At 44.0% G+C, this 12,361-nt stretch overlaps 2 protein-coding genes and 1 long non-coding RNA gene across 3 annotated transcripts in view; all 3 read left to right on the top strand.

The window, feature by feature from the left end:
• Nucleotides 1-1,219: 1,219 nt before the first annotated feature.
• LOC129429207 (uncharacterized) lies at nucleotides 1,220-7,407 on the top strand. Its single transcript, XM_073855367.1, has 11 exons — nucleotides 1,220-1,322; nucleotides 2,025-2,096; nucleotides 2,223-2,327; nucleotides 3,616-3,687; nucleotides 3,813-3,917; nucleotides 4,978-5,106; nucleotides 5,233-5,327; nucleotides 5,410-5,513; nucleotides 5,654-5,806; nucleotides 6,233-7,190; nucleotides 7,319-7,407. The coding sequence occupies exons 1-10, from the start codon at nucleotides 1,220-1,222 to the stop codon at nucleotides 7,140-7,142; spliced, it is 1,848 nt and encodes a 615-aa protein (XP_073711468.1). The 3' UTR covers nucleotides 7,143-7,190; nucleotides 7,319-7,407.
• LOC141350285 (uncharacterized) overlaps nucleotides 7,162-12,361 on the top strand; it is a 31,152-nt gene continuing 25,952 nt past the window's right edge. Inside the window, exons 1-5 of the mRNA XM_073855368.1 lie at nucleotides 7,162-7,190; nucleotides 7,319-7,403; nucleotides 7,500-7,576; nucleotides 7,845-7,986; nucleotides 8,092-8,147. Of these exons, the coding sequence (XP_073711469.1) occupies nucleotides 7,162-7,190; nucleotides 7,319-7,403; nucleotides 7,500-7,576; nucleotides 7,845-7,986; nucleotides 8,092-8,147 (389 nt within the window). The remainder of the gene's footprint in view (nucleotides 7,191-7,318; nucleotides 7,404-7,499; nucleotides 7,577-7,844; nucleotides 7,987-8,091; nucleotides 8,148-12,361) is intronic.
• On the top strand, nucleotides 8,582-10,055 carry LOC141350328 (uncharacterized). The gene is made up of 4 exons (XR_012358419.1): nucleotides 8,582-8,662; nucleotides 9,579-9,675; nucleotides 9,755-9,810; nucleotides 9,906-10,055. It is a non-coding gene; the product is annotated as an uncharacterized lncRNA (long non-coding RNA).

Raw genomic sequence — 12,361 nt, forward strand, 5'->3', positions numbered from 1 at the left:
CTGCTTATAGTCTGATGAGGCGCTTGTCATTGTTTGCGATTCATGACGAGAAACGGACGTATATACACCTTTCTTTAAGTCCAACATTACACAAAAGGGAAATGTTTTCGCGCATTTCTGTCCTCTCATTTGCCGGTTAATAAGTTATAATGGGTTTTAAAAATGACTGAATCCAAAATCTGCCAACTTCCATGACATTCTGCGTTGTGCAGTTAATTCCATTTGTATGCATTTAGCGATTCTGTCCGTGTCCGGAAATCATATGGCCGTACACTTTGTTGGGGAGTTGAACTGCTGCTCGCGCAATGGCGTTATCTGACGTTCAGTCAGCACCTCAGTGTTAATGCCCTCTATTGGTTTAAACTGCATCAACCGTAAAATGCGCATGAAGCGAACTGTCAAAAACGGCGTACTAGATGATTGTTATATTTGATAGTACTGAATCAAAATAATCGCCGCTTTTGCGATTCGAAAATCGCACCCATCCAAATCGCGATTTCGGTTTAAAAACGATTAATCGTGCAGCCCTATTAATAAATGTATTCTACCAATTAATGTTAAACGCAATATGTCATCTTTATAGTTTGAACTGTGGTTGTTTTTAAAAAGAATAATAAACAGCAGCTGCTTAATTCTTAAACATTTGCAGAAACAGTACTTACAGTTTTTACATATGTTTCTAGGTTTCCCACCGTATTTGCGAGTCCATCTGATTTAGATCAAGAGGACTTTCCAATGGAGAACCTCCCCTCACCTGCTCCTGTGTCTGCTCCAGTCCCTGAGGAGCCTCGGGTTGCGGCCCTCCCCTCACCTGCTCCTGTGTCTGCTCCAGTCCCTGAGGAGCCTCAGGTTGCGGCCCTCCCCTCACCTGCTCCTGTGTCTGCTCCAGTCCCTGAGGAGCCTCGGGTTGCGGCCCTCCCCTCACCTGCTACTGTGTCTGCTCCAGTCCCTGAGGAGCCTCGGGTTGCGGCCCTCCCCTCACCTGCTCCTGTGTCTGCTCCAGTCCCTGAGGAGCCTCGGGTTGCGACATCCGAGGAGACATCATCTCTGAAGCCGCCATCAGCTCCTCCAAACGGTAAGACTTCATTTTTGTACAAATGTGGAAAATTATTCTAAAGTATAATCTTATGTTGTTACGAATTGGTACTTTAACAAACCTGTCAGTGTTTTTTTATTTCATATCTCTCTGCTTTGTTCTCAGCAGCTTTTCCAGCTAAGAATGATCTCTGGTACACAGTTCCACAGCTTCAATTCGGGGAAGAGCGGGCTGTGGATGTTAGGCCGAAGTGGGCCAGACTGGCAGGATGCGGGAGTGAAAATCAGTAAGTTTTGCTAATTATTTCTGTTTCAGCCTTAAAGGACAAGTTTGGTATTTTACACTTAAAGCCCTGTTTTCAGATTGTTTATGTTGAAATAGAACGGTTTTGAATTAATGTATTAATAAATGTATTCTACCAATTAATGTTAAACGCAATAGGTCATCTTTATAGTTTGAACTGTGGTTGTTTTCAAAAACAATAATAAACAGCAGCTGCTTAATTCTTAAACATTTGCAGAAACAGTACTTACAGTTTTTACATATGTTTCTAGGTTTCCCACCGTATTTGCGAGTCCATCTGATTTAGATCAAGAGGACTTTCCAATGGAGAACCTCCCCTCACCTGCTCCTGTGTCTGCTCCAGTCCCTGAGGAGCCTCGGGTTGCGGCCCTCCCCTCACCTGCTCCTGTGTCTCCTCCAGTCCCTGAGGAGCCTCGGGTTGCGGCCCTCCCCTCACCTGCTTCTGTGTCTGCTCCAGTCCCTGAGGAGCCTCGGGTTGTGGCCCTCCCCTCACCTGCTCCTGTGTCTGCTCCAGTGCCTGAGGAGCCTCGGGTTGCGGCCCTCCCCTCACCTGCTCCTGTGTCTGCTCCAGTCCCTGAGGAGCCTCGGGTTGGGGCCCTCCCCTCACCTGCTCCTGTGTCTGCTCCAGTCCCTGAGGAGCCTCTGGTTGCGGCCCTCCCCTCACCTGCTCCTGTGTCTGCTCCAGTCCCTGAGGAGCCTCGGGTTGCGACATCCGAGGAGACATCATCTCTGAAGCCACCATCAGCTCCTCCAAATGGTAAGACTTCATTTTTGTACAAATTTGGAAAATTATTCTAAAGTATAATCTTATGTTGTTATGAATTGGTACTTTAACAAACCTGTCAGTGTTTTTTTATTTCATATCTCTCTGCTTTGTTCTCAGCAGCTTTTCCAACTAAGAATGATCTCTGGTACACAGTTCCAAAGCTTCAATTAGGGGAAGAGCGGGATGTGGATGTTAGGCCGAAGTGGGCCAGACTGGCAGGATGTGGGAGTGAAAATCAGTAAGTTTTGCTAATTATTTCTGTTTCAGCCTTAAAGGACAAGTTTGGTATTTTACACTTAAAGCCCTGTTTTCAGATGGTTTATGGTGAAATAGAACGGTTTTGAATTAATGTATTAATAAATGTATTCTACCGATTAATGTTAAACGCAATAGGTCATCTTTATAGTTTGAACTGTGGTTGTTTTTAAATACAATAATAAACAGCAGCTGCTTGATTCTTAAACATTTGCAGAAACAGTACTTACAGTTTTTACATATATTTCTAGGTTTCCCACCGTATTTGCGAGTCCATCTGATTTAGATCAAGAGGACTTTCAAATGGAGAACCCCCCCTCACCTGCTCCTGTGTCTGCTCCAGTCCCTGAGGAGCCTCGGGTTGCGGCCTTCCCCTCACCTGCTCCTGTGTCTGCTCCAGGCCCTGAGGAGCCTCGGGGTGCGGCCCTCCCCTCCCCTGCTCCTGTGTCTGCTCCAGTCCCTGAGGAGCCTCGGGTTGCGGCCCTCTCCTCACCTGCTCCTGTGTCTGCTCCAGTCCCTGAGGAGCCTCGGGTTGCGGCCCTCCTCTCACCTGCTTCTGTGTCTGCTCCAGTCCCTGAGGAGCCTCGGGTTGGGGCCCTCTCCTCACCTGCTCCTGTGTCTGCTCCAGTCCCTGAGGAGCCTCGGGTTGCGGCCCTCTCCTCAACTGATCATGTGTCTGCTCCAGTCCCTGACGAGCCTCGTGTTGCGGCCCTCCCCTCACCTGCTCCTGTGTCTGCTCCAGTCCCTGAGGAGCCTCGGGTTGCGGCCCTCCCCTCACCTGCTCCTGTGTCTGCTCCAGTCCCTGAGGAGCCTCGGGTTGCGGCCCTCCCCTCACCTGCTCCTGTGTCTGCCCCAGTCCTTGAGGAGCCTCGGGTTGCGGCCGTCCCCTCACCTGCTCCTGTGTCTGCTCCAGTCCCTGAGGAGCCTCGGGTTGCGGCCCTCCCCTCACCTGCTCCTGTGTCTGCCCCAGTCCTTGAGGAGCCTCGGGTTGCGGCCGTCCCCTCACCTGCTCCTGTGTCTGCTCCAGTCCCTGAGGAGCCTCGGGTTGCGGCCCTCCCCTCACCTGCTCCTGTGTCTGCTCCAGTCCCTGAGGAGCCTCGGGTTGCGGCCCTCCCCTCACCTGCTCCTGTGTCTGCCCCAGTCCCTGAGGAGCCTCCGGTTGCGGCCCTCCCCTCACCTGCTCCTGTGTCTGCTCCAGTCCCTGAGGAGCCTCGGGTTGCGGCCCTCCCCTCAACTGCTCCTGCGTCTGCTCCAGTCCCTGAGGAGCCTCGGGTTGCGACATCCGAGGAGACATCATCTCTGAAGCTGCCATCAGCTCCTCCAAACGGTAAGACTTAATTTTTGTACAAATGTGGAAAATTATACTAAAGTATAATCTTATGTTGTTATGAATTGGTACTTTAACAAACCTGTCAGTGTTTTTTATTTCATCTCTCTCTGCTTTGTTCTCAGCAGCTTTTCCAACTAAGAATGATCTCTGGTACACAGTTCCAAAGCTTCAATTAGGGGAAGAGCGGGATGTGGATGTTAGGCCGAAGTGGGCCAGACTGGCAGGATGTGGGAGTGAAAATCAGTAAGTTTTGCTAATTATTTCTGTTTCAGCCTTAAAGGACAAGTTTGATATTTTACACTTAAAGCCCTGTTTTCAGATGGTTTATGGTGAAATAAAACGGTTTTGAATTAATGTATTAATAAATGTATTCTACCGATTAATGTTAAACGCAATAGGTCATCTTTATAGTTTAAACTGTGGTTGTTTTTAAATACAATAATAAACAGCAGCTGCTTGATTCTTAAACATTTGCAGAAACAGTACTTTCAGTTTTTACATATATTTCTAGGTTTCCCACCGTATTTGCGAGTCCATCTGATTTAGATCAAGAGGACTTTCAAATGGAGAACCCCCCCTCACCTGCTCCTGTGTCTGCTCCAGTCCCTGAGGAGCCTCGGGTTGCGGCCCTCCCCTCACCTGCTCCTGTGTCTGCTCCAGTCCCTGAGGAGCCTCGGGTTGCGGCCCTCCCCTCACCTGCTGCTGTGTCTGCTCGAGTCCCTGAGGAGCGTCTGGTTGCGGCCCTCCCCTCACCTGCTCCTGTGTCTGCTCCAGTCCCTGAGGAGCCTCGGGTTGCGGCCCTCCCCTCACCTGCTCCTGTGTCTGCTCCAGTCCCTGAAGAGCCTCGGGTTGGGGCCCTCTCCTCACCTGCTCCTGTGTCTGCTCCAGTCCCTGAGGAGCCTCGGGTTGGGGCCCTCTCCTCACCTGCTCCAGTGTCTGCTCCAGTCCCTGAGGAGCCTCGGGTTGCGGCCCTCCCCTCACCTGCTCCTGTGTCTGCGCCAGTCCCTGCGGAGCCTCGGGTTGCGGCCCTCCCCTCACCTGCTCCTGTGTCTGCTCCAGTCCCTAAGGAGCCTCGGGTTGCGGCCCTCCCCTCACCTGCTCCTGTGTCTGCCCCAGTCCCTGAGGAGCCTCGGGTTGCGGACGTCCCCTCACCTGCTCCTGTGTCTGCTCCAGTCCCTGACGAGCCTCGGGTTGGGGCCCTCTCCTCACCAGCTCCTGTGTCTGCTCCAGTCCCTGACGAGCCTCGGGTTGCGGCCCTCCCCTCACCTGCGCCTGTGTCGGCCCCAGTCCCTGAGGAGCCTCGGGTTGCGGCCCTACCCTCAACTGCTCCTGCGTCTGCTCCAGTCCCTGAGGAGCCTCGGGTTGCGACATCCGAGGAGACATCATCTCTGAAGCTGCCATCAGCTCCTCCAAACGGTAAGACTTAATTTTTGTACAAATGTGGAAAATTATACTAAAGTATAATCTTATGTTGTTATGAATTGGTACTTTAACAAACCTGTCAGTGTTTTTTTATTTCATCTCTCTCTGCTTTGTTCTCAGCAGCTTTTCCAACTAAGAATGATCTCTGGTACACAGTTCCACTGTGTACCACAGATAAAAAGGATGTGGACTCTGATCTCTATCATCACAAAAGGGTAAAAAAGTACATTTCAATACAAACGAGTCTTACACTGTAATAAATACATGACCTGTTTGTGATGATAATGTGATTTCTAGGAGGATATCATGGAGACAGAGACTAGTCTCTCTGAAAGGGCGGAGACTTTAGTTTTCGATTTAGTGCGTTTGTCTGGTAGCGGAAGTGTGTCTGCAGAATTCCAGTAAGAACTCCCGACTCTTCAATAGTTTCATTGCATAAACATTATTTTGTTTTGTCTTCCTGTGATTAAGACACTGTTATCAGATGCATAATTGTTAGACAGCTGAGTTGGTTTATAATGATGATGTTCCTCTCTTACAGATTTAAGGTAGGGCTTACCCTGGTTAGGTTTGCCGAAACCTCACGGTTGGCTTGCAGACTGGCAAGAGAGACGATGGACAGGTGGATTTTTCGTCTCCAAAGAGAAGGGCGGTGGGGTAGGAAGCTAAAGGACCTCTCCAGGTTTATCGTAAGGTATGGGAAACTTATTTTTCTAAAAAAAAAAAAATATTTGTTCAAATCAGCATTTTAAAGTGTAATGCGCAGTAACTGAAGTTTCAAGACTGGTGAATGTAAACCAGCATCTGGAAAAGATTTAAAATTCTCTTACAGCATCTGTCAGAATTTTATTTGACACACTGATAATAACAGTAATGAACTAGTACAGTAAATGTCATACAATTCATATTGATCAGAACAATCAGATTAATGCAATATTTAAAGAAAATATTTTTAATAAAATCAGTTTGGGCAAATGTATTCTACCAATTAATGTTAAACGCAATAGGTCATCTTTATAGTTTGAACTGTGGTTGTTTTTAAAAACAATAATTAACAGCAGATGCATAATTCTTAAACATTTGCAGAAACAGTACTTACAGTTTTTACATATGTTTCTAGATTTCCCACCGTATTTGCGAGTCCATCTGATTTAGATCAAGAGGACTTTCCAATGGAGGACCTCTCCTTGGATGAAGAGAATGAGGACCACCCCTTACCTGTTCCTGTGGTTGCTCCAGTCCCTGAGGAGCCTCGGGTTGCGGCCCTCCCCTCACCTGCTCCTGTGTCTGCTCCAGTCCCTGAGGAGCCTCGGTTTGCGGCCCTCCCCTCACCTGCTCCTGTGTCTGCTCCAGTCCCTGAGGAGCCTCGGGTTGCGGCCCTCCCCTCACCTGCTCCTGTGTCTGCTCCAGTCCCTGAGGGGCCTCGGGTTTCGGCCCTCCACTCACCTGCTCCTGTGTCTGCTCCAGTCCCTGAGGAGCCTTGGGTTGTGGCCCTCCCCTCACCTGCTCCTGTGTCTGCTCCAGTCCCTGTGGAGCCTCGGGTTGCGACCCTCCACTCACCTGCTCCTGTGTCTGCTCCAGTCCCTGAGGAGCTTCGGGTTGCGGCCCTCCGCTCACCTGCTCCTGTGTCTGCTCCAGTCCCTGTGGAGCCTCGGGTTGCGGCCCTCCCCTCACCTGCTCCTGTGTCTGCTCCATTCCCTGAGGAGCCTCGGGTTGCGGCCCTACCCTCACCTGCTCCTGTGTCTGCTCCAGTCCCTGAGGAGCCTCGGGTTGCGGCCCTCCCCTCACCTGATCCTGTGTCTGCTCCATTCCCTGAGGAGCCTCGGGTTGCGGCCCTCCCCTCACCTGCTCCTGTGTCTGCTCCATTCCCTGAGGAGCCTCGGGTTGCAGCCCTCCCCTCACCAATGTCTGCCCAGGTACAGGTACATTTTTATCAGAGCCATAAACACAAATATTGGCAATTTTATTGTAAAAAAAAAGTTTTATATTCATGTTTTAAATTACTGTTTGTTTTATTTACAGCAAAATAATAAGGATGTTTTTGTGGATATGAAAGTTGATTACAACTCTGTACCTCAGTAAGTTTAACAACGTCTCTCCATTTTTCGTCTTTACCTTTTAAATATTACATGGGCTTCTTTAACATTAACAGTAGTTTGTTTATTTCCAAAAAGGTTTCTTACCGTACATTTCTATGTATTTATAGATCTTCACCTCCTCACGATTTGCCTGTCCGGCAGGCGGCTCCACTCCTGCCTTCCCCTAGGAAGCGTAGAGCTGGCCCCACACAGGTAGATTTATAACAGAGCCCTGAGAAAAAAAATTTTCAATTTCATTTTAAAAATCCTTTAATATACATGGATTAAATCTGTTTGTTTTAATTACAGCTTCAATTAGGGGAAGAGCGGGATGTGGATGTAAGGCCGAAGAGGGCCAGACTGGCAGGATGCGGGAGTGAAAATCAGTAAGTTTTGCTAATTATTTCTGTTTCAGCCTTAAAGGACAAGTTTGGTATTTTACACTTAAAGCCCTGTTTTCAGATTGTTTATTGTGAAATAGAACCGTTTTGAATTAATGTATTAATAAATGTATTCTACCAATTAATGTTAAACGCAATAGGTCATCTTTATAGTTTAAACTGTGGTTGTTTTTAAAAACAATAATAAACAGCAGCTGCTTGATTCTTAAACATTTGCAGAACCAGTACTTACAGTTTTTACATATGTTTCTAGGTTTCCCACCGTATTTGCAAGTCCATCTGATTTAGATCAAGAGGACTTTCCAATGGAGAACCTCCCCTCACCTGCTCCTGTGTCTGCTCCAGTCCCTGAGGAGCCTCGGGTTGCGGCCCTCCCCTCACCAATGTCTGCCCAGGTACAGGTACATTTTAATCAGAGCCATAAACACAAGTATTGCCAATTTTATTGTAAAAAAAAGTTTTATATTCATGTTTTAAATTACTGTTTGTTTTATTTACAGCAAAATAATGAAGATGTTTTTCTGGATATGGAAGTTGATTATAACTCTATACCTCAGTAAGTTTAACAACGTCTCTCCATTTTTCGTCTTTACCTTTTAAATATTACATGGGCTTCTTTAACATTAACAGTAGTTTGTTTGCAGAAACATTTTTTACAGTAAATTTGTATTTATTCATAGACAGTTTAAAAGCGTCTCTGCATTTTTTGCATTAATCTTTGTAATATTACATTTAGCTGTGTTTCATTTTGACTTTTTTTAGTGCTTGAATATTTCCAAAAAGGTTTCTTACCGTACATTTCTATGTATTTATAGATCTTCACCTCCTCAAGATTTGCCTGTCCGGCAGGCGGCTCCACTCCTGCCTTCCCCTAGGAAGCGCAGAGCTGCCCCCACACAGGTAGATTTATAACAGAGCCCTGAGAAAAAAATTTCAATTTCATTTTAAAAATCCTTTAATATACATGGATTAAATCTGTTTGTTTTAATTACAGCTTCAATTAGGGGAAGAGCGGGATGTGGAGGTTAGACCGAAGAGGGCCAGACTGGCAGGATGCAGGAGTGAAAATCAGTAAGTTTTGCTAATTATTTCTGTTTCAGCCTTAAAGGACAAGTTCGGTATTTTACACTTAAAGCCCTGTTTTCAGATTGTTTATGATGAAATAGAACGGTTTTGACTGAAATTTCGACATATGCGGCTGCCCCGAGAATTTTTGGGTGTTTGTGTTTCACCTCCCAGCTCTACAATGGGTTTAATGGTGCACTGGAACAATCCTTCCTAAAATGCATTAAACTTTTGTTTACCAAGACGTGAAACTCACCGAGTGGTCAGGGGTGTTCACTGGTATGCTCACACAAAAATCGCTGCAAATTACGCATTCCAACAGGTTTTATCGTAGTTTTGTCCAACTCCATTGACTTGTATTAGATGTGCTGTGAGGTACGGTATTACTCCACGTCGGGAACTTTGTTTCTATGGCGGATTATCGCCACCACCTGAGCTGGAGTGTCTATTATTCAAGCTCTAAGCGGAAGAATATATGGGTGTGAGGCGTTTGAAAAAAAAGGTCCACAAGTTAACAACGAATGCTAAAACAGCTGTTGGAAAGCATCTTTTGCAGTGATTTTTGTGTGAGCATACCAGTGAACACCCCTGACCACTCGGTGAGTTTCACGTCTTTGTAAACGAAAGTTTGATGCATTTTGGAAGGGATTGTTCCAGTGCACCTATAAACCCATTGTAAAGGTGGGAGGTGAAACACGAACACCCGAAAATTCTCGGGGCAGCCGCATATGTTGAAATTTCAGTCAAAAGCGTTCTCTTTCACCATAAACAATCTGAAAACAGGGTTTTAAGTGTAAAATACCGAACTTGTCCTTTAACCTTTATGCTATTAGAATTGTCAGTTTTGTTTCTTAAACACATATTTTCCCTGCTTGAATGTTTCTAGAAATGTTTATTACCGTACTCTTTTATGTATTTATAGATGTTCACCTCCTCATGCTCCGCCTGTCGGGCAGGTAATTTTCTTGCGACCTCCACCCCTGCGCGTCTCGAGGAAGCACTCTGCTCCTTTCTCGCAGGTAGATTTATAACCGAACCCTAAGAAAAATTTGTTTCAATTTAAAAGTCCTTTAATATACATTAATTTAATCTGTTCAGGGAGTGGAGGTTAGCCGCAAGAAAGCCAGACTGGCAGGATGCGAGAGTGAGAATCAGTAAGTTTTGTTAATTATTTCTGTTTCAGCTTTTGTGCTATTAGAATTTGCAGTTTTTTTGTTTAACAGTAATTTTTATGCTTGAATATGTGCAGTCTGCATGCCCAGCAGGCACCTCCTCCGGCACCTCCTCCTGCAGATGGGTCAGTTCAAATATTTTGGAAAAGACGAAGTGTACAAAAGCACATTTAATTCCCATCACAAGAGACAACAGGACACATCAAATAAAACTTGTTTTAATCAAATGTGTTTTTAAAGTCTATTGATTTAAACAGACAATCCACAGAATAATGTGAGATTTCCGACAAATTGAAACGTTACCTTTCTATTGCAGAATGACTTATGTGAGTGTATAAAGTTTGTGAGAAGGAGCTATTTTAACTCAACTAAACTGCAGAATAACTGGTGACTTATATATAACCTTTGTATAGCCTATGACAGTGGTTCTCAACTCCAGTCCTCGGGACCCACTGCTCTGCATATTGTGCATGTCTCCCTTATTTAACACACCTGATAAAGATCATCAACTCGTTAGGATAGATTCCATGAACTGAACTGAGTGTGTCAGATATGAGAGACATCCAGAATGGCGGAGCGGTGGATCCCGAGGACTGGAGTTGAGATTGAGAACCACTGGCCTATGATATAATGATGAAGCCGTTGCCTCTTTGTCTCTACTGTAAATGTGCCCCTCTCGCCATAGTGAGATTTCAATTAAGTAAGCTTTTATTGTCATATGTGAGGACATACAGTGGTACAAAATATTGTATCTCTCAGGACCATGGTGTTACAAATAGTGACATGAGGAAACAACACAGACGGTTTCAGCAGTAACAACATAAACAAACGGCTTTCTTGGAATAAACGTATCACAAAAAATCAATAACAATAGTGTAGTTTATTTCTGATAACAAGCAAAATAACAAGTAGATTACCTTAATCATAGCTAAAGTGTATCAAAACTACTCCGAGCTAATGTTACTGTATTAATGTATACAATTTTAACAGATCGGCTGCCAAACCTTCCTTCACACATAGCAGTGAGTGGTCGATGATCCCCGTTTTACAGGAAAGCAAAATATTTGCTATTTTTAACAAGATATCTGTTCCAGAGGTCAGTTTAGCCACCAGCCATAAACAAAACAGAGACTGGAAGTTAAGTTCTGTCCAGACGCATGACGGTGGTTACACCCACGTGTGTCTGATGAAACTCACACAATCAACTTAATCAAAATAAACGTACCCCTACTTGGCTACTAGGTTATCTGACTTGCACATATAAATATAATGCAATAATCTAAACTATAATCTATCCTTTACATCATATATACAATGTAGCTGTACAAAACTTACAATATTCAACATATTTAAAAAAAAAACAATAGTGCAGTTACAAAGACATTGTGCATAAAGAGGGGAATGGCCACATAGATTTAATAATAAATGTATTTATAATAAAATTACTACTTTTATAAAAAATATATTATAAAAGTAATAATTATAATGGATAAAAGTTACCATTTCCACTAAAAACAACAATAAACCAACGTATTATTAACAAAATATTAATACGTAAAAAATATTTGAAAGATGCAAGATAAAAGGCTGTTGACTTAACGTTAATGTTTACAAACAAATGTCTACTTTTGCCAGCCTCACGTACGTGTGTTCAAGTTCCGTCATTTATAATTTTTTTTTTAAATAAAAATTTAAAATTATAATATACTCAGGGGGAGCCAAGATGGTGGTACACTGTTAATGATTTTCCTGTATTTTTACAGTACGGTACTGGCAGCACGGTTGCCAGTAAGTTACTGTATTTTGGTTTTACTGTACTGTACTGTAATACAGTTTTACAGTATACAAACTAGTACTGTCTAGTTATAAAGCAGTACTTTACTGTATTTTTACAATATTTACTGTACGGTACAGTACGGTAATTTACTGTAATGTCTATATTGACCCATAAATACTAATTATTACTTATTACAGTTAATAGGATAATATATATATTATAGCTAGATATTTAGGTTTAAATCTATAGTTATTAATATGGTAAAAATGCTATCCATGACATGACATTATAAATTCAAAGGCAATCCAAGCAATGTTTGTATCAAAAATTTTATTTAAAAAACATTTAATTGAAACAAAACATGTTAAAACAAGATTTTAAACAATAATAAACATAAAAACAAGTTAAATAAAATAAAATCAACAAGTATAAACAAGTTTGGAGGCCCCTCCTGTAACAAATTTTACTTTGGCAATAAGAACACTGGTCCATATAGTTTGAAGTTTTCAGTTTAAAGTCCATCATCGACTAAAAGGTAACATTTCCCTGTGGTAAAAAGAACACTTGCCCATAGTTTTAAATATTCTATTTGAATTTCATTGACCACTGAAAATAAATGCATTAAACTGTGGCAGACAGACCCCACTGGCCTTTAGTTTGAAGTCGTCCATTCAAACTCTATCAGGGACTGCATGAAGCTGTTCACATGGGGGTTAATGGCCACAGCTTTTCTCTGCATCAAATTCCTTGTCTTTT

This window comes from Misgurnus anguillicaudatus, chromosome 18 (assembly GCF_027580225.2).
Source record: "Misgurnus anguillicaudatus chromosome 18, ASM2758022v2, whole genome shotgun sequence".
NCBI classification, from domain to species: domain Eukaryota; kingdom Metazoa; phylum Chordata; class Actinopteri; order Cypriniformes; family Cobitidae; genus Misgurnus; species Misgurnus anguillicaudatus.

Excerpts from the sequence above, each read along its gene's own strand:
- LOC129429207 (XM_073855367.1), top strand. The coding sequence starts at position 1,220 with ATGATCTCTGGTACACAGTTCCACAGCTTCAATTCGGGGAAGAGCGGG. Across the intron at positions 5,328-5,409 it reads ATCTCTATCATCACAAAAGG|GAGGATATCATGGAGACAGA; the intron begins GTAAAAAAGTAC and ends TGTGATTTCTAG. Across the intron at positions 5,807-6,232 it reads CTCTCCAGGTTTATCGTAAG|ATTTCCCACCGTATTTGCGA; the intron begins GTATGGGAAACT and ends ATATGTTTCTAG.